Raw genomic sequence first — 20961 nt, 5'->3', positions numbered from 1 at the left:
GTTCGTTGGTCACGTACCTGGGGATGTGGGTCTTGACTAAACCATGGCTCTGCCCCTCCTACCCATCTCGTTGTGGTTTTTTCTTTATCTCTTTAGTTGTGGGAAATCTTTTCTGCTAGCCTGCAGGGGGTTCCTGTAGATGGTTGCTGTGTAGGTAGCTGTAATTTTGGTGTACCTGTGGGAGGGAGTGAGCTCAGCCTCTTCCTGCCCCACCATGGTAGCCACGCCCACCTCAGTTGTGTGTATTATATACATGGAATCACCAACTTCACTGTTTTGGAAACAAACATAAAATATTCTTGATATCTATCTACATAGCGGCAGCAAGAGAAAGCAGACCCTTTTACTTACTTACCGGGCCCTGGAAGAGTGTCTACAGTTTTTTTAACTGACTACAGTATATTTTTAGAGGTGGGAAATACGTACTGTCTAGTGTCTGTCTGTGCTTGCCAGCTTTGCTGGTCCATAAACTATTCAGCGGCTCCACTCAGTGTGATGCCGGCTTTCAGCTTCCGTTCAGCTCAGGTCACCAAGAGCAACAAGTGCCACTGTAGGTCAGTCCCCAGAAGAAACATGCATCTTCCTTATCCCTTGGGCAGGTACTTACATGTGTAGTAGTTTCAGAGTTTATGGTTATTACTATGTGGAGACATCTGTTTTCTGGGTTTATTTTTTCTGATGTTGTACCACATCATAAAGTCTACTGCCAAGAGTACTTTACTTGCAAAGGTTTTGTTTTCTGCTGTTTTAGTCACTTTACTACTTTATTTCTGTAGGCCAAATAGAGAAAATCAGTAGCAGTTACCCACTCCATAGCCCCCATAGCATAACCTGACTCCATTGGGTTGAAAGTTTTTATTCTGTGAGACTTAGAAGTCTCATTTCACGAGAAGTGATGGGTCCTCCTGGCATATGTGTAACAAAGAGCTGCACCGAGATTTCCCATGTAGTGTGACTGCTCTCAGGAAACCTTTTAAGGAAAATCTATTTTTAAAGTAAGTGGATCACATGGATCCACTTATGAAACAAATTCATAATTGATTTTTTATTACCAAATATAGTACTTTAAAATAACTTTTTGCTTAAAACTTTAAGCCTACTTTTATCCCCTTTTACTTTTCTTCCAATAAAAATATTTAAATAAATTACTTCAGAATTTTTGTTATTCACTTTCAGATAATGTAATGGTTATTATCATATATTCATAGAAAATTGCAATGATTAAATTATTATTTGCCTAATAAATTGACCATCTTTTTATGGAAAAATCATTCAGGCCAGACAACTGTTGTCAAACATCTTTTAACATATGTTTTCAACCTTTGCCATAATTCACTTTCTTGCATAAACAGACCTTTTGAAACAAAGCATGGAAAATTTAATCCACATGGGTTCATATTATCAAAACTGTTGGACTGGATTATTTTTCATGGTGTCAGCACCAAAATTACCTCTTGAAAAGATGCCTTTAAAAGGAACATTCACATAGATTGTACAATGTTGTCTCTTCCTCAGCCTTTGCAGACAGCTTTTATTTCATTCATGGCTGTGGTTAGCATGCTCTTCTGCTGGGGCCCCTTTCTCAGTTGGGGAACTGCATGTGGCCTGTTCATCAGCAAGGCAGCCTTGGTCAGCAGTCCTTAGTGTTCATTTTAAGGGTGAATCTCTGCCTGGTCACTTCAACCGAGGCTCCTTCCCACGTACAGACTGCAGCCCGGCAGCTTCTCGGTGGTGCCACCTATTAATTCAGAGCAGCCTCGAGTCCTTTCCAGAAGCTGGAGTAGCGAGGGACTGGACGCTGAGGTCCAGCAGGCCAAGGCTGCTGTGTGTCAGGAATGCACTGCAGCCTGTCAGCCTGGGGAACGTGGCCACACCTTCCAACCCAACTATCTTATCATGTTGTCGTTCTCGTGGGTTTGCCTAGACACACCATGAAGTTACGTGAGCACCTCAGACCCTGCTGGGCATTGTCCCATGTTTTACATTTTCAGATGTCCTGCTTTATAAGCAGAGGTTTTAGATTATAAGTCACTTTAATACTTTCATGATTTTATCCTTGTTAAAACTTGTAGAAATTGTGTAGCAATTATGTGTCAGTGTGATGCTCAGTTGGCATTTTTAACTCAATTTGGTATTTATATACTTCTTTGTTATGTTAAAAGACAAATTCTGAGTTTGATGCTGCCTTATTTAGTCTTTAAAACAGCTCTAGGGGAGAGGCAGTGAGGTATGTGGACAGGGGGCTGGATGGGCCAGAAAGCAGGAGCGTGGGTACCAGCTGCCATATGACTTACTGGCTCAGAGGAGCAGCACGTGGAAGGGTGAAGTTCCGTTCTTATACACCATTATCATATCACACATGGTATTGTGCAGAAAATAGAGCAGATGGGGCTGCCCAGAGGGTCTCTCTGGGAGAATGGAGGAATTACTGTTCCGGTGGGGATCTTAAAACCCAGGCAAAGGAGTTTGGATATGACAACAAAAGAAAGGAACCATAACTTTTAAAACAGGGAATTGGCATGATAAAGCAGTGCTTTAGGGAGCAGAACTGGGAAGACCCGTGCCAGCTGAATCCCAAACGCACCATTGCTTTGGCTTGATAGGTCATGGGATTTCACTTCTGAAATTCAAAATTCAACAAATGTCACCTTCTTAGTAAGACCTTCCCGGGCACTCTGTCCAAACTTTCAAATCCCTGAGTGTCTGCATCCTGTCCTTTATTTAGCAGTTATATTGCTCTCTAACATTGTATACATCTTATTTATTTACATTGCTCATGTCCCAACTCTCCTACTAGAATGTAAGGCACAGATTTTTGTCTGTCCTATTCACTACTATGCCTTCAGCACCAAGAACAGTGCCTGGTACATGGCAGGCCCTGAGTAATACATGTTACATGAATAAATGAATTTGCTAGTACAAGACCTGATTCTGGTTACTGGTAATAACATGGCAAATAAGAGAGAGAATCTGTTCCTGCCCTCAGGAAGCTTACATTCTAACAGAAGAGACCAAAATAAACAAGCAAATAAGAATCCCAGATGACGCTGTTTGCTCAGAGGAAAATATAACAGGGTAACAAAGATATAAAATATCAAATAGAATGCTCTCCTGTTGCATACATTCACTATAGGACAGTAGGAAAACTGGTTTGGTTTTTTATTTTAGATTTGTTCTCTCTGAACCATATACACTGGTTTTCAGTCTCAGTGGTGTTTCCTGGAAAGGACACTGAAACAGCTTGCAGAGGCAAGGACCTGACTGGTGGGTTTCTAAATTGCAGACCTCGGGCCCTTTAGGAAATAGTGTTCTGTTGCCTCTGAAGACAAGCACAGAACATCTGGGGACTCCTGGAGTAGGGAGTTGGTAGTTCATGCTAGGAATAAATGAATCAAGATTAACATAATAAAATGTAAAAGCAACAAATGTAAACAGCTTTTCAGAAACTTAAGTGAGAGAAATTTAGGTTTAGTTTACATTGTTAAATTTGAGCCAGTGGTGTCATTTGCTTCTTTAAAAAGAGTGCAGCTTTAGGCTGCATTAATACTCCTACTCCAAGGAAAGAGGAGTTATAGACAAAATCACGCCTTCATCAGGTCTATCCCAGATACCCTGTATCATTCAGAAAGGACTTGAGGCTGCTAACAGAGGGATCTGCACTGTTATAAACGAGTCACAAATTCACTGCCGAGCTTCCTAGCAGCCAAGGCAAGGAGACAACTATGTTAAAAGATCGCTGCCTCCATAAAGTAAAACCCCATCATTTTTCCCAGAAGCAACGGATAGTGCTTTGGCTTGATGGATCATAGGATTTCACCTGTGTTCAAGACACAAGTGTTCAGAGTTTTCTTACATACCCCGTGGCTCAGCTCTCCAGGCTTCTCACCAGGTACACGACCTCCCAAGAGTTGTAGCGTCGTCTATCCTGCCTGAATTTCCACTTCTTTTCTTCAGGGATATTATAAACCACTTAACGGTGCTTTGCTGAAATCAAGACTTTTTATCTATACTCTATGCCCCTGATAGAGCAAGCTGGGAAACCAATCAAAACAGGAAATAAGCACAGGTCAGTGTTTCTTACTGTTGGTGAACCTGTGTTGCTTTCTGGTAATCATAGCTGTTCTCTTGAATTTATTAAAATTCATTTGCTTATATTCTATCTGGGATATTTCTAGGAGTTGTGATTGAGCTTATCAATATACAAAGTCCAAGGTGCCCTACTTTACTCTTTTTTTGACACTCAGAATATTTTCCTCACTTTAGTCATTTAGGATCTATTACATTTTTCAAGATTTATTAATGTTTATCCATAAAAGTTTTTCAGTTTCATCCACAAACACTTTGATGCCTTATAACATAATAAATCTGGACCCAGCAACATAAAATCATTAAAAATGGCCAACAATTTGCCCATCATTTTACAAGAAGATGTTTCTTGTGATAAAATCCTGAGAAATTTCTTACATGATACCTCATTGACCAAATACAAGGTGAAGTACAGAGGAACTCTTAAAATATAGTAAATTGGTTAAAGGCTTTTTACTCCTCAAGAAAACAGCAGAAAAGCAAACATAGTTTCGTGAAAATAGTTCTATGAGCAATCAAGGTAATGAGGTCCGAGTACACAGGCTGTCAGTGGCCACGTTTGCTCCGTGCCCTGTGATGTGGCAGGAAAAATACAGGAAAATGAGCAAGTGTGTATCTTCAAGACAGTCTTTTTTGAAAGCAGACTTTTGCTGATAGCTGGGCAGTGGAAAGCTTGGATTTGGACTCCCTGGCCAGAACTGAGGGTGCAGATATTTCATGCTGATGATTAAGTGCTCCATCTTTTGCTGAGACTGGAGGATAATGATGGGCCTGAGTCAAACTTGAGGGATGCGGGAACGAACGGGATGTGCTTTTCAACAGCAGTGACGAGGAGACAGACATGGGCGCTGCTTCACTCGCGGGGTGTGTGTGATCTGAGGGCTGACGGGGAGTCGTGGTAAAGCCGCCTCCAGTGTCTGAAGAACAAGCATGGAGGGAGGGGCGCGTCCTCGGGGTCCAGACCCTAGAGAGGAGGGTGAGGTGAGGAGGGGCCCCGGAGCAGGACACCTGGCTCCAGCAGGAGTGTCTGTCACAGGCCTGTGCTTCTCTAAGTGCTGGGGGCTCAGGAGCTGGGCCTGCACAGTTGTCCACCAGTGACGTCTTTACAACAGCCCCTGGCTCGAGGGGGAGCACAGTCAGATCTCTTCTCGCCACTGGGATTCCTGCTCCTGGGTGAGAAGCAGGCCCAATGCTTCTGCTCTGAGGGGGGCTCTTGTACCGCTCTGGGTCTTCTTTCTTGTTTTCACTCGCTGGCATCAGCCTGGCCCTCTGCGGAAACTCGCCGTGCAAGCAGAAACCGCCCTTTCCTGGATCCTCTGATCTCCTTTTCACCCCACACAGGTGTAAAAGGCAGCGTTTCTCTTTTTGAATCTCTTAGCTGATGACCTATTTTTGCAACTTCCCAGAGGTTATGGTGCTAGTATTTATTTATCAGGATCTTTATTAATGTGTAGGGCTCATTGCACCTGAAAAGCAATATTGTGCAGTGTTTTCAATCAAATATTCCAGCTCACCTTTAAAGACACCAAAAATGTCGTATTTAATTTTTGCTGCTTTGCAGTGGAAGCTAGGGCATGCAGTGGATAGATTTCATGTGCAAAATGCCCTTTTATGGAAAAATTATGCAGAAAGGACATTTTGCAAAGTGCCAAGTTTAGAAATAAAGGCAAATTTAGGATGCTGGAAGAAAAAAAAATGGTCTCCAGCCATTTCTCTTGTGGTGAGGTTTCGATTTCTTAGGGAGCATGTCCTCAGGCAAGTGCGGGGGCAGCCGGTGTGTCGTCTGTGGTCCCTGATGCCTGCGTGTGGGCTCCAGCCCTCATCATTCACAATGCACCTGTGAGGTCTTGCCTCAAATACGCACTCTATTAAGATTTCCCTTGTGGTCCAGTGGTTAGGACTCTGCGCTTTCACTGCCAAGGGCCCGGGTTCAGTCCCTGGTTGGGAAACCAAGATCCCGCAAGCCACAAGGCTCAGCCAAAAAAAAACCCCCAAAAAATAAAACACAGTCTATCAAAGCAATACTGAAAAATTTATGAGAAGTCAGAGCTAAGGTTGAATTTCCTTGGGAAGTTATTTCTGAAGAGTTGTTTTCTTTAAAAACTTCCTATCTACTTTCCTGTTAGCCTTCTTTATTTTAATCCCATGATTCCAATCCATTTAAGACATTTGAGATCTCCCCTCCCCCAGAGTTTTCCGACCAGTTGACTCGTGGACAGTTACACATGGAAAGCGCATTGTCCCCCAAAAGACTTGCCAAGAGCACCTTCTAGGTGGGACTGTGTGGTTACGGCAGCCCACAGAGCTCGTGCTGTGAGTCTGCCTGCCAGCTGAGCTCAGCTCGCTGAGAGCCCACGGGCGGCATCAGCCCTGCGTCTCCTTTCTCCACGGCATAGTTCACAGTGGCTCCTGGGGGGCTGGTGTGTGTGTGTGTGTGTGTGTGTGTGTGTGTGTGTGTGTGTGAATGACGTTGCGTAACTTGCTTTATTTTCACATCACTTTAATTCTTGCAAAATGAACCCCTGCTCGAAGCATGACCTTGGCTTCCCAAGTCATGGACATCACCTTTTGCACAAGCCCCCATGATATTTCCAAGTAGAGCTTTCTACCAAAGTAAATCTGGCAAATTGGTTCTTAATTAGCCCACGAAAGCTGATGGTAGTTTTCTGGAATAAACATAGGCGGCTTTGAACTGATGGTATTTTGCATCATAAATGCCTTTCTTCTCCTCTTAGAATAATCTCTGCCTTCTAAAGGACAAAAGGTCTACACCAAAGTGAATTTCCTCAGAAACGAAATAGAAATGATTACTTCAGGCAAAATAAAAGCCAGTAGCTGTTACAGAATAATTTTGCAGGAATACAGATTTTATGATATCTCAGGATTAATATATAAAAGAAAGAATATTCATATTTTTTCAAAATTATTTTAAAATCTACCTCTGGGGGGAAATAAACAATTAAGACTAAATATATGGAAATAAATATCTAAAATGCTCTAGGATTAAAAAAAAAAAAAAAAAAAACCTTACCTAAGTTGGTGACCTCCACCAAACAGGCCATTTTGCAGCTCCCAGCCCCTGGCCTCCTCAGATATCTCCCACCACAGGCTTCTAATTTTTTGTGAGCCATGGATGCATCAGCAGTCTGGTAAAGCCTGTGAACCATTCCTCAGCATAATTTTTTTTTTGAGTTAAATGCTTCTTTTTTTTTTTTTTTTAGTTTCTGCTTTATAACAAAGTGAATCAGTCATACATATACATCTGTTCCCACATCCCTTCCCTCTTGCATCTCCCTCCCTCCCACCCTCCCTATCCCACCCCTCCAGGCGGTCACAAAGCACCGAGCTGATCTCCCTGTGCTATGCGGCTGCTTCCCACTAGCTATCTACCTTACGTTTGGTAGTGTATATATGTCCATGTCACTCTCTCACTTTTCCCAGCTTACCCTTCCCCCTCCCTGTATCCTCAAGCCCATTCTCTAGTAGGTCTGTGTCTTTATTCCTGTTTTACCCCTAGGTTCTTCATGACATTTTTTTTTCTTAAATTCCTAGAGTCTGTCATACAGAGTGAAGTAAGTCAGAAAGAGAAAGACAAATACCGTATGCTAATACATATGTATGGAATTTAAGCATAATTTTTTAAATGCATAAAATACAGGTGATTACAAAAGAAAAAAATTACATTGAAATGCTATTGTTAAAATATTAAACAAGTTTCTGATATAGTAATACATGTGCTTCTTTATTAATGCATTAAAAAAACAACTCCCAGCAGTGGGTCTTATAACTATCATAATCTTGCAACAGTGATGCGGCAAAATCAGTATCTAAGATGAAACATAACTGTTTCATCTACAGCTGTAAAATGGTATATGAAAATATCTGTGATTTCTCTGAGTGACAGTCCCGAGTCACGCTGACGCCATCATGGTTTTTGCCATGGTTCGTGACAAAGACATAATTTTTTCCCATCCCCTTTCAAAGCCCCTCCAAATTCTATCCGCAGACCCCTTGGAGGCCCGTGGGCCCTGGATTAAGATGCCCCTTGTCCAGTGATTGTTGCCTTTGCCCCCACTTCTGTTCAGCCCACAGACAGGTGGAGAGGGGGCATTGAGAGCGTGCACACAGGTGCGGGCCCCTCAGGAGCAGGGAGGTCAGCAGAGCCATACTCAGACCCAGCAGTGCAGGCTGTCCCCTCAGGGATGACGCTGTCAGCCCAGTGCTTCTCCAGCCAGGGAGTCTGACTCTGACAGCGCCACCAAGAGCCACTTCACAGCAGCGTGTGTCCGGCCTTCTCCATGGTGTCACTCTCCAAGATGAGGAAGTGTCCCCAGATATCCCTTATGCCACTTACCCAAACCTTCTGTGCTCCGTCTGCACTTTCTTCTCTGCTCGGTCTACACATTCACTTCCTCCAGGAGAAAAGCGCCTCCATATTCCAGCCAGACTTTGTGCCCAGCATTCAGACGCACAATTCCCCGTGGACTTCCAAGACTGGATTGTCCTCTTCTCCTCAGAGTCGGTTTTTCCTCCTTACTCCCCTGACTTTTCCCCTCCTGGCTTGTTAGGAGCGTCACCAATAACTATGGACAGACACCGCAGACTTCTCAGCCCCCCCTCCCTTCCCAGCCTCTACCCCTGAGCCTCAGAGTTACCAAGTCAGGAAGCTCCTGTGTTCACAGCGTCCAGTCTGCCTCTCTGTCCTACCCTCATTTCTGCCAGTGAGTTCACAACCTAACCTGGTCACCATAACTCCCGACTCTGCTTCTCAGGTACTCAGAGACTCGCCTGCCGACTTATTTTCCCGCAGAGCAACTCTGATGATATTAGCTTCCTGTTCAAAAATGTTCAGTGGTTCCCACTGTCTCCTGAACTAAGGACAGGCCCTGACTTACCCACCATGGCCCCAGACTCCCAATTCAACCACCTGTCTCATCCTGTGCTACAGTTAAGCTCGATAACTTTTTGTTCCATGAAACAGGGAGCAAATACTTTATCTCATTCATATTCTGCCATGTTGCCTTTCTCCTATGGTGCCCTCTTTCTGGAATGTGTTTCTCCAGAAACTTCTCTTGTTGAAACCCAAATGTTCCTTCAAAGACCAGCTCCAGCAACACCCATTTTTGGAGATTTTCTTGATGTGCTTCCATGATTCCCAACTGAAGAGAATCCCTCCCCACTTTCAAGCACTGGGGCATTTCTCCTAGCACACGTCTGTCTCTACCCTTTATGATGACCCTGTGTGTTCACCTCACACACCACACTGGATCTTCAGTTCCTTACAGGTAGGGGCTGCTTTGATTTACGCTCGTCCCTCGGTTGTGCTTGGCATGACATCTTTCGCGGACATGTTTTCAGTGGAACCAAGATGATTCCTATGCAAAAAAATGAACTTGCAGGAATAACCTGCCTTACGTTTTTCATGATCCACCAGAGGATAAGCTAGCTAGCAGGTGTTCACTCACTCTACCCTGTTGATTACTTAGTGAATTTTGGTGACACTGTACTTGCACCTGGCCTTCACCCACACGGGTGAATGGCCTAGAGTGTCCTTCTCCCCAGCCACCCAGCCGTTGTGCTGACTAACTCCTCCTGGGCCTTCAGGGCTCATTTTGGTCCATACGTGCTTCAGGAAGTCTTCCCAAACCCCAAGTTTGGCTTCATGGACATTCCACCTGTGCAGTCCTATGGAGCCCAGAACTTTGAAAGGTGCCACACTTGGTGTCATGCTCTGCTGTCACCGTCTTGAAACTCTTAATACTTTTTAAACAAAGGGCCTCCACGTTTTCACTTTGCACTCAACTCCACAAGCGAAGTAACCAGTCCTGCCTAATCCCTCCCCTCTTGTATGCTCCTGGCGTCCCCTGTACCTTCCCTATCCTTGCAATCATCACTCAGAATTTTAATTTTCTTTTTACATCTGTTTACTACCCTGTATGCCTCAACAGATCCTGAACTCTGAGAAGGCAAGAAAAGAAAATCTTATTTATTGTTATATCCCTGTGGCTCAGCCTGGTATTATATGCTTAATCAATATTTGCTGATTGGACAAGTGGATGAATGGTTGAGGAAAGGAAGGAATTCATTAATGAATGTATTTGTTCATCACAGCCCCTCAAGCAGCCAGGGCAGTGCAGGTATTTGGCTTGCTGTCGTCAGATGGGTCCCCATAGAAATAACAGAATTCTAGCACAGAAACTACTCTTATCAGAAAGGAGGGTAAGATCAGCTCAAGAAAGAAAATGGGCAAAGTAGTGACATGAAGGGAAAAGGTTAAGCAACACCCAACTGTTAATGAAGAAGCCGCTAGCAAAAGGGCTCGTGATGTAGGTCTTTTTTTGTTTTTGTTTTTAAATAGGATTTACTTTTTTTTTTTAATTTATTCATTTATTTATTTATTTAGGGCTGTGTTGGGTCTTCGTTTCTGTGCAAGGGCTTTCTCCAGTTGTGGCAAGCGGGGGCCACTCTTCATCACAGTGCGTGGGCCTCTCACCATCGCGGCCTCTCTTGTTGCGGAGCACAAGCTCCAGACGCGCAGGCTCAGCAGTTGTGGCTCACGGGCCCCGTTGCTCCACGGCATATAGGATCCTCCCAGACCAGGGCTCGAACCTGTGTCCCCTGCATTAGCAGGCAGACTCTCAACCACTGCACCACCAGGGAAGCCCCTGTAGGTGTGTTTTGAACAAACACGGAGATCATGAGGCCGCCGTTGGGATGCCCTTGGAAGAAGGTGTCTTAGTGACTGAGTCATCCCCTGCTCGCTTCTCTGAATGTTTTCTGCTGAACCTGGACTCAGGAGGCATCTACAGATAACAGCCCCTCACTGGAGGGAAACATCTGTCACTCGTTACTTGATGCCACTTCATCCTCCAAACTCCCTCAGTGATCCCTGGATTTCACTTTCTCGTGAATAGTTCGGGGGTCTGTAGGTGTGCTGGAATTTGATGTCTAGTTCACAGTCTGCTAGGGCCAATTTAAAATATAGTCCAAACAATTCTGAATCATCAGGTACATGAGACCAAAGTATGATGAGTTGTTATTAACTCACGTACCAGGTTTTCTCCCTAGTAGAGTCCTTCCTCTTGAAGGCTTCTGCTATTCAGAATAACTGCCTCCCTCTCAGTTGGAAGGGATAGAGAAGTACCCCCAGAAGTCTTGCTGAGCCAAGAACATCACTGCCGGCCTCCTCTGTGCTCCTCAGCGACACCTTGTGGCAACTCAAGGACACACAGTGCTTGAACCCCTCTTCCTGCCAAGCAGCCTGGGATGAGTCACAATATGTTCTTAATTCTCAGTTTCCATATCTGCAAAATGGGAACAATGAGATTTCTACTCCATAAATTTGAGAGGATAACGTGGATAGTGCATGTGAAAGGGGCTTAGCTTAGTATCTCGCTTATACGAAACCCTCCGAATGTGAGTAATTATCAGCATACCCACTTCGGGTTCTGTGCTGAAATAGATATAAAGAAATAAGGAATACATGGTATCAGTCAGGAGTCAGCAGACTTTCCTCTAAAGGCCAGAGAGAGTAAATACTTCAGTCTTGTGCTTAGAGCGCAAGTCTCAGTTCTGCAGTTCTTGTGTGAGCGCAGCCATAGGGAATACACAAATGAATGGATGTGGCTGTGTGCCAGTAAAACTTTATTGGCCAGATTTGTCCCCAGGCCATAAGTCACCAATCCCTGGCTATCAGCCCTTGGGAGCCCCCAGTCAAGTGTGGTAGAAAGACGTGCAGATTCATCAGGGCAAGTCAAGAGGAGGCAGAGGCCAGCTGTACTAAAGAACACAAAGCTGATGTTTTACAGGAGATTGTTGAGTAAAAGATGAGATGAGTACCATGTGAGTAAAAGTAAGAAATATGACTTTTAGGGAAAAGAGCTCAGATACTGGGATTTTTGTTTTTTGAATTTCAGGATAAGTAACTTCAACTTTAAAACCGAGCCTGCACTTTTTATTAGACGTTTACTTTGGGAACTCAGCCCCCCCACTCCACCGGACTCCAGAAGTTCCGTATTTCTAGGAATAAAAATGTCTGTAGGTGGACTAGTGGAAAATGCTCTCTGTCACTGCAGCACAAGTAGAGCTGGGGGCATTTCTCTAGGGGTTTGACCGGAAGGGAATGGGAAGCACGTGGGTAGCAGAGGAAGTCGTTTTCTGTTCTTATTATTACTGTAAAGAAACGGCAAATGAGAATCCAGGAACAATACTAGACTCTGAAAAGGAGCCAGTGGCTTAGTAAGCACTTAGAACCCTTGACAGTTCACCAAAGCTGCCGAACATGAGTCTGCTCCTTTGACAGGAGAGCAGCTACCACCTGAGCTCCTGAGCAGGAGAACAAAACACGTCTGGGCCTTTCAGGACCCCTGTTTGGGAAAGCCCTTTCTAGGAAACTTGCAGAGTCTTAGCTGTGGACATTTAAGCATAGCACACACGCACACACGGCATACGTACACATGCACACACACATTCATCCTTCTCATCAGTAAAGTTGCAAAGGAGCCCCATTTGCACTGGACATCACATTGTATTCTGATATTCAAAATGGCTAGTCCCTTTTAGGGCTGTTATGATTGAATCAATGCCAATTCAAATGGATCTGGTGCTTTATCCATTAGAAATAAGAGCTTAAGCCTGTCATGCTAAGGCAAGTTTCTCATCAGATCTCTTTTTTTGTTGTTTTACAGTTTCCTCCTTGTCTTTGGTTGCTTGATTTTGTCAGTGTTTTCCACCATCCCCGAGCACACAAAGTTGGCCTCAAGTTGCCTCTTGATTCTGGTAAGTGAAACATATGAACAAAAATGTACATAAAGTTTACATAATACAAGAATTGTCTATAATATTTATGCAATGCATTTTGTCCCACGAAAAGTTATCTCTAGAAAAAAGAGAGTTTCTGTGAAGTATAAAAGTTTCAAAGGTCACTGGAACATTTGCCTGCCGTTTTAACCTTTAGTCAATCCCCAAGCATACATAGAAATATTCTAGATTGCTATTATGTAGCAGTATCATGTGTTATAGTTGCATTGTAAGTAGAAGGCAATACTTGGAAGCAGGTTTAATTATGTTTCTCTATGGTAATGAATTACAAGAAGAATCAGCATCTCTGAGGTCTCTTACAATATTGCTAAAAGTTACAGGATAGAGAGCGTTTTCCAGTAACCACAATTTAGCAGTAACTATGTATAGTCAGCCAAGAGCTATGAGCATATGGCACCTCCTAAGAAAACAGAAGGCTTCGTGCTCTTTTCAGCCAGCAGACTGCATTATGAATTTTGCTGCTAATGAAGTTACCTGGTGAGAAATTCTGCAGTTTGCTCTGTTTCCATTATGCTGTCAATCCTCAACCACAGAGAACTGCTCAATTCATTTTAAAATGGAAAAATACCCCAAGATATTTTAGCCTGAATTATTCTGGGCCTTTTAAACTCTTATACTTTCTATTAGAACTGAACTACAGCGCTGTATACTCAAATCACATCTGATTGAAAGTTTGGTTCATTTACATCCATTTTGACCCACTCACTCAGTCCCCAAAATCAAACTTGACAGTCTCAGGACTGTCTGAATGAACTATAAATTGGAACAACTCACTTTTTCCATAAAACCTGCTTGACTAGAGAGGAAAAGAGAGAAAGAGTGGGTGGGGTAAGATGGCCATGTTCCTTAATAAACAGAAATTGGTTATGCGCAGCAGCGAGCATTTAATACAAGAAAAGTATTCTTACCTTGAAGGTGGGAAGTGAAGGATGTCAGCTTGTACAACCTGGGCAGCTGGTCTTTCGCCTGTGCTCGCGGAGGTTGGTTTGTGCTTGGAGTGCCAAGACTTCATCAAGTCTCTGCCCTGGGACAGGGAGAAATCACTTTTGAACCTGGAACAAATCTATCCCAATTCGTCTCCATACAAATCGTGCTCAGCGGTATATTGCTAATGTCAAGGTTACTATGGTGAAACCCAAGATAGAAAACAGATAGACTGAAGAGCCCACTGGGGATTTGTTCCATTTACAAGATTCCATTCGGGTAGTAAGTGGGCTTTCAGCCTCCTGCACCCCTTTGATAACAACAGATGGTCTGAGCCAAGGTCTAAGGCAGAGCTGGCTTTTGGGTACATATACAGAACGACAGCTAGGAATTTCAGATCGAAAATATAAATCTGATTTTTAGACCTGGGAGCATGAAAAACTGGATTTACTGCATGACCAATGATATATATTATGAGTAAATCAAGCATTAAGAATCTTGTAAAAAGGTTTCTTTTATAACCAGGTCAAGAATGTGAAATATGAGGTTTGCATCCTCCAAATCTCTGAAATATAAATTCAGTCATTGCTAATGAGTTTCTAAATAATCCAGAGAAACTCACGTTATTCAAAAGCTAAAAGCTGGTTAATATCATGATTTTTAAAACTTCCTGAGCAGTGGACAACTGACCAGAGTTCAGTAACTAGAGTGCATGTGAGTAGATAAAAATGTAGACGTTTTACACATCACTCATCTTTTTTATTTTGCCAGCTTTATTGAGATATAATTGACATATAATATTGTGAAAAGTTAAAGTGTGTAACGTGACAATTTTATATACATACATATTGCAAAATGACTACCACAGTGAAGTCAGTTAACAGTTCATCACCTCACATGGTTGCCATTGTGTGTGGTGTGTGTGTGCGTGTGTGTGCGTGTGTGTGTGTATGTGTGGTGAGAACTCCTAAGATCTACTCTTTTAGCAAAACTGCTAAGTGGACAGTTCAGTACTGTTAGCTATAGGCACCATGCTGCACATTAGGTCCTCAGAACCCATTTGTCTTATAACTGGGAGCTTGTGCACTTTGACCACCTTCACCCATTTCCTCCACCCGCACCTGCACAACCACCAATCTACTGTGTTTCTGCGAGTTCAGGGGTCCCACATAAGTGAAATCATACAGTATTTGTCTTTCTCTGTCTCACTTATTTCACTAAACATAACGCCCTCAAGAGCCATCCATGTTGTCACAAATGGCAAGATTTTGTTCTTTTTATGGCTGAATATTATTCCAGTGTGTGTGTGATATATATATCACATCGCATCTTTACCCATTCATCTGTCAGTGGACACTTAGATTGTCTCCATGTCTTATCTACTGTAAATAGTGCTGCTGTGAACATCGGCATGCATGCATCTTTTCGACTTACAGTTTTCTAGGGATGTATGCCCAGGAGTGGGATCGCAGGATCATATGGTAGTTTTATTTTTTATATTTGGAGGAACCTCCATACTGTTCCCCACAGTGGCTGCACCAATTTACATTCCCACCAGCAGTGCAGGAGGGTTCCCTTTCCTCCACATTCTGTCCAGCACTTCTCTCTCGCTTTTTAATAATAGTCATTCTAACTCGTGTGAGGTGGTATCTTATTGTGGTACTGATTTGCATTTCCCTGATGATTAGTGATGTTGAGTTCTTTTCATATACCTGTTGACCATCTGTAAGTCTTCTTTTACCCCTCAGTCTTTTTTTTTTTTTCCTCTAATGCTCTTGTTTTTAATCAGGACTATTGAGATACAATTTACATAGAATAAGCATCACCCATTTTAAATGTATAGTTTCATGAGTTTTGAGAAACACATATTGTCATGTGTATTAGTTTCTTAGGGCTGCTGTAACAAAAGTACCACTGTATATATCATATATATTTCATATATGTCATATATGATAATTATATACATCATTATGTTGAGTGAAAGAATTTGATATCATGGAGATAGTCTTGTGTTTGGCTTCTTTTACTCAACATAATAACTTTGATATTTATTTGTATATTTTTTAATTGAAGTATACTTGATTTGCAATGTTGTGTTAGTTTCAAGTGTGCAGCAAAATGATTCATATATATATATATATATATATATATATATATATATATATACTTTTTCATTACGGTTTATTATAGGATATTGAGTATAGTTCCCTGTGCTATACAGTAGGACCTTGTTGTTTATCTATTTTATATATAGTAGTGTGTATAGGTTAATCTCAAACTCCTAATTTACCCCTCACCCCTCCTTCCCCTTTGGTAACCATAAGTTTGTTTTCTATGTCTGTGAGTTTGTTTCTGTTTTGTAAATAAGTTCGTTTGTATCATTTCTTAGATTCCACATATAAGCGCTATCATATGTTACTTGTCTTTCTCTGGTTTACTTCACTTAATATGATAATCTCTAGGTCCATCCATGTTGCTGCTAATGGCATTATTTCATTCTTTTTTTATGGCTGAGTAATATCCCATTGTATATATATACCACATCTTCTTTATCCATTCATCTGTTGATGGACATTTAGGTTACTTCCATGACCTGGCTATTGTATATAGTGTTGCTATGAACATTGGGGTGCATGTATCTTTTCAAAATAGAGTTTTCTCCAGATATATGCCCAGGAGTGGGATTGCTGGATCATATGGTAGCTCTATTTTTAGTTTTTTAAGGAACCTCCTTAAATTGGCAGTACGAATTTACATTCCTACCAACAATGTAGGAGTATCCCTCAGTCTTGAATGCCTTTAGATTTAGCAAAGTAGAAACCAATCCTTTTATGCAAGTGAGGCCTTTGTATTAAGCAGTGTAGTACGTGCTGCAGATGGATTGTCTCTGAAAGCCGTTGCTACACGGCTTTCTGTAGGGAGAGAGTTTGCGTATCCTCCTATTTTTGTGCTATAGTAATAAATTGTCAAGGTGTATGTTTTAAAGCAAAGTGTAATCTTAAAACCTACCTAAAAATATTTGGACTGTGTTGCGGGTGTAAGGTTTTACTGATGTTTCTCTTTTCATCAGTGTTTTCTCCAAAGACTGTTGTGTTTTATTTGGACAAAAAAAGATCAAGTATATCCTTTGTTTTTTTCTTTTTCTTATTTAGAAATAAACCGGGAAAGCATGTGTATTTTAATTCTTTTCACTATCAGTTCTTATAGTATATTATAAAAGTTCAATCAGTTGTAGAATACTGGAAAAAGCCAAGAGAAATCTTAATTATTTAGGGACTGTTGTATTTATTCTTTTAGCATGTGTTTTTGAAACAGTTAATCTGATTTCAAAGTCTGTCTATCCTCTGAATTTAACCAAACAGAATACATAGAACACAATTCTGACTAGCATTGTTTTTAGCTCCCAAGATGAAGCATATCTAAAGAATTGCCATCCAATAGTCATAGGAATGGCTTTTAAATGTCTGCAACAATTTACAGTAAAGTCACTTTTGTACACTTTTGGTCACAAATACAACACAGGTGTAAACTTTGAAGACTTATGTGTAAATCACATACCACAGTTGTGTATGTTTTCATAACTCTGTCCATTTGGGGGTTTTTTAAAAGATATTCCCACATTCTAGCTAATTCTATTTCTGGCAGGTAGAAGACACCCACGCTTCCAGCAGGGAGCGCCTTTAGGCAGAGCGGCCCCTGGACAAGCTTCCAGGCGGCTCACCTCCTTGACATTCACGCTTTCCACTTGTTTCCTTGAGTGCACCAGCGTGTCAGGGGCAGGTGCCTCCTCGCCTCCTGGGGTCCCCCCGGAGTCCTCCGCTCTCTGTCCCCCACCCCAAGGGGAGGCTCTCATCGTTCTCATCCCCCTGCTAGTGAGTTCAAGAAACCACTTCTCTGTGTCTTGGTTTTCTCATCTGTTAAAAGTGGGTAGTAATATCTGCTACTTCATAAAGTTGTTGTGAGGATTAAATCCCAGTGCTTAGCCCCGGGCTCAGCACAGAGAATGCATCAAATATTACGGTCACTGGCTCTTCCGTATACAGTGGAACCTAATGGGGGCACAAGGGCAGTGAACCAGGGGTATTTGAAAAGGCTGCATTTGAGATCATACTGTACTTTTGTAATAGAAAACAAGTATCTCACCACAAACACTGTAACTTACGGCAGCTCTTCACACAGGCGTGTCCGTCTAACCAGAAGTGACTCAGTGCATTGCTCACGTGCACAATAACCTCTTATGTTTGGTGACTAAGGAAACAGATTTCTACTCTTGTAGTTTTCTGGTAAATGCACCTGATGACCACGCTCATGGCTTTCAAAGCTCTTCCCTCAGTGTCAGCTGGCTCGGTGGAGCACTGCTGAGGGATAGCCCGGGATCTAACAGAGCGGTTTGCTCAGCTCACTCTGGGCACAGAATTTATGAACTCGAGAGGACAATGCAAAGCCATGTGCCCAAGTGCCAGGGACAGTGAAAAGCTGGTGTTGATTTCCTAGGTTTTGTAAATTCTTCAGAACTGTAAGGGAACTAGCTTTTTTGTAAGTACCTTTCACGTATCAGACTCCTTGATTTCTTATTAAAACAAAAAAAACTTGCTATGTAAGTATTATTCCTCCCATTTTACCGTACCAAGTTGTACAGGAGCCCAGGCTGCTTCCCAGGCCTGGCTACCACCTCGCACCCTCCTGCGCCTCAGTCCAGACCGATGAGTCTCCCCAGTGTATTTCCAGGGCTCAGGGAAGCCCTGCCAGCTGAGGCTTCCTTGTGGTTCTGTATATGCCAAGTGATGCCCGCGACCCTCTCATTTAGATTAAGTTAGTTTCTTTTTTCTTACAGAGTCCATCTACAAAGTTATCACAAATGGGTGTATCCCTTCACACCACTAGCAGTCCTTTGTATCAAGAATTCCAAATCTGATTTTGTAAACAATCAACAGCCGATCTGTGGGGTAAACAGTCCCAGCTCGCTTTGTGCAGGTGAGCTGAGGACCATGCTGGTGAAGGGAGCGCTCCTAGCTCCAGTTAAACTATTGTGGAAGGTTTTGTTTCGGTTTGTTTTGATTTCACGAGCCTGAGGTTGTATGTTTCTGCATTTCATATCCCACCTTCTTAACAGCAGTGCTGTTTTGGAGTGCATTTCCTTTGTATTGGATATCTTCTTGTCTTCCAGATTAATTTTCAAGTATTCATTTTTGGCCTTTAAATGTAGATTGTCCAACGTGATGATTTGTACATATTTCCGGTGACAAATCTTCACCAGATGACCTCTCCTCTTAATGAAAATGATGTATAGCATTTGAAAAATTTTCCTTGAAGGTGGTCATTTCTTAAACGGCCCACCCACAAGCAGTAAAAGGAATGTCATTATCAGTTTTGGCAAGAAGAGAATATCTCAGCGTGTTTGCTCCCCTCTGCCCTCCTGCTGTGTGAGAAGGGCTCCCAACCACAAGTGGATTGTGCTAATACACATCTGGATGAGACTCAAACACATGGTCAGAGATCCAGGTTTTCCCAAACATCTTAGCTGTTTGGCACCTTCTGAATCGAGTTTATGCATATTTGCTGGTTTTGCTTCGTGTAGCAAAGCAAACATGGGTTTGCTGTTTCTATGCACAATGAACCAGTTCCTGAAATGTGTACAAATCCAACTTAGGCAGATCTAATTACATCTTCCATGCACTAGTGTAGCTTACTATTTAAAGAAAATCTGTAGTGCAGAGTCCCCCCTTGAAAAGCTAATAACTGCATAATTAATCTGTGTTCCATGTTTGTTTTCTTTTTCTAATGTGGATACACGTGGGGGTTTTGTGTTGTGGTTTTTTTAAATTGCTATAAACTACCTATTATGTAACATGGTAATTGAAGAATTAGACAGGTTGTTAACCATTTCCCATCTGTCAGTATTGGCAGAGTGGGGAATCAGCCGCAGACACATGTACCCATCCTCGCAAAGTAGAAAGGCTTGCGCATAAAATTATATGGATTTGATGTAGAAGATTACATGAGATCTTTACGTTTAAAGCTCTGGCATGAACATTGTGAGACAGGATAACAGAATGTCAGGACAAGGATCCGTTCGAGGGTCTTCAGTCTTCCATGGGTAGGAGATGTGAAGTGATCAGAACTGAGGAGTGAGCAGTGCTCCTGTCTGTTTATCTCATCCCTGTAATTTCCTGCAGAAAGCGCTCAGAATATCCCAGCCAACACTGAAAACTGCCGTTATTTTCCTTTGCTTGTCTTTCATCAAGGCAAATGCAAATAAACTTTAAAATGATTCATGGAGGCTAACGACCCTCATCAATCTGCTGATGACCGAAAAGAAAATGCAGGAGCAGTTTGCACCTACACTGAATCTTAACCGAGGGATAATAATATAGTAGGGGAGTTGCTCTGTGAAAAGTACTTCAGATTCAGAGGGAAGAGTTGTTCACGTTGAAGGTAATGGAATTATGCCTGAACAAGACCATGTCTCTATCCACAAGTAAGGAAGCGAAGAACTTCCACACTTCTGACATGAGCACCGGTGTCTCACCGGGTGGTTCACTGTGTGTCGCAGAACTGCCCTGCACGGTTCTGTGTCGGGACATGATGAGCAGCCCTCGGCCAGGCCCACACTGATGCTGACCCGCTGTGCCCTTTGACGCCACAGAGGCATATTCAGCCAAGAGGGAAAGAGAGTGACAAGGGGGTGCTACAGGGTTGCTAGAAAATGATAGAGTCCTAGAGGGGTTGCAGCAGAAGGAAGAACGCCCTCCCCTCACCACCTTTCCAGGTTTAAGTAATTTCCACCGTTTGCAACCTGCTCAGACACCTGCTTCTGCCTGGAATGAACTGGCTCTAACCTCGGCTTCCCTCAGCAGCAGCCGCTTGACAGTGAATCTCCTCCCTTCTTCATTTACTCCACAGCATTTCGGTGGCTCCCAGTGTCCATGAGGCTTTTGGGGGGAAGCTGAGGATACGGCAATGAGAAGAGCAGGCAAAACTCTGTCCTGGTGGAACGCACATCTGTGTTGGGAAGACAGAGTAAACAGATGAACCAGTCAAGTGTTAAAAATAAAAGTAAAGCAGGAGAAAGGAATAGATAACTGGGTGTTTCCATCGCGTGTTCAGAGAGGTCCACCGGATAGGGCAGCT

General features: G+C 42.7%; 1 protein-coding gene across 3 annotated transcripts in view; it reads left to right on the top strand.

The window, feature by feature from the left end:
• Nucleotides 1–20961, top strand: part of KCNQ5 (potassium voltage-gated channel subfamily Q member 5) — a gene marked incomplete at its 5' end in the record, with an annotated part of 571115 nt that overhangs the window by 355680 nt on the left and 194474 nt on the right. For all 3 annotated transcript variants that reach the window (XM_081250514.1, XM_081250512.1, XM_081250513.1), the window contains one exon: nucleotides 12774–12864. In XM_081250514.1, coding sequence (XP_081106640.1) covers nucleotides 12774–12864 — 91 coding nt within the window. The remainder of the gene's footprint in view (nucleotides 1–12773; nucleotides 12865–20961) is intronic.

This window comes from Mesoplodon bidens (assembly GCF_964165515.1).
Source record: "Mesoplodon bidens genome assembly, chromosome: 12".
NCBI classification, from domain to species: domain Eukaryota; kingdom Metazoa; phylum Chordata; class Mammalia; order Artiodactyla; family Ziphiidae; genus Mesoplodon; species Mesoplodon bidens.
This window is presented reverse-complemented; position numbering and strand designations above follow the sequence as displayed.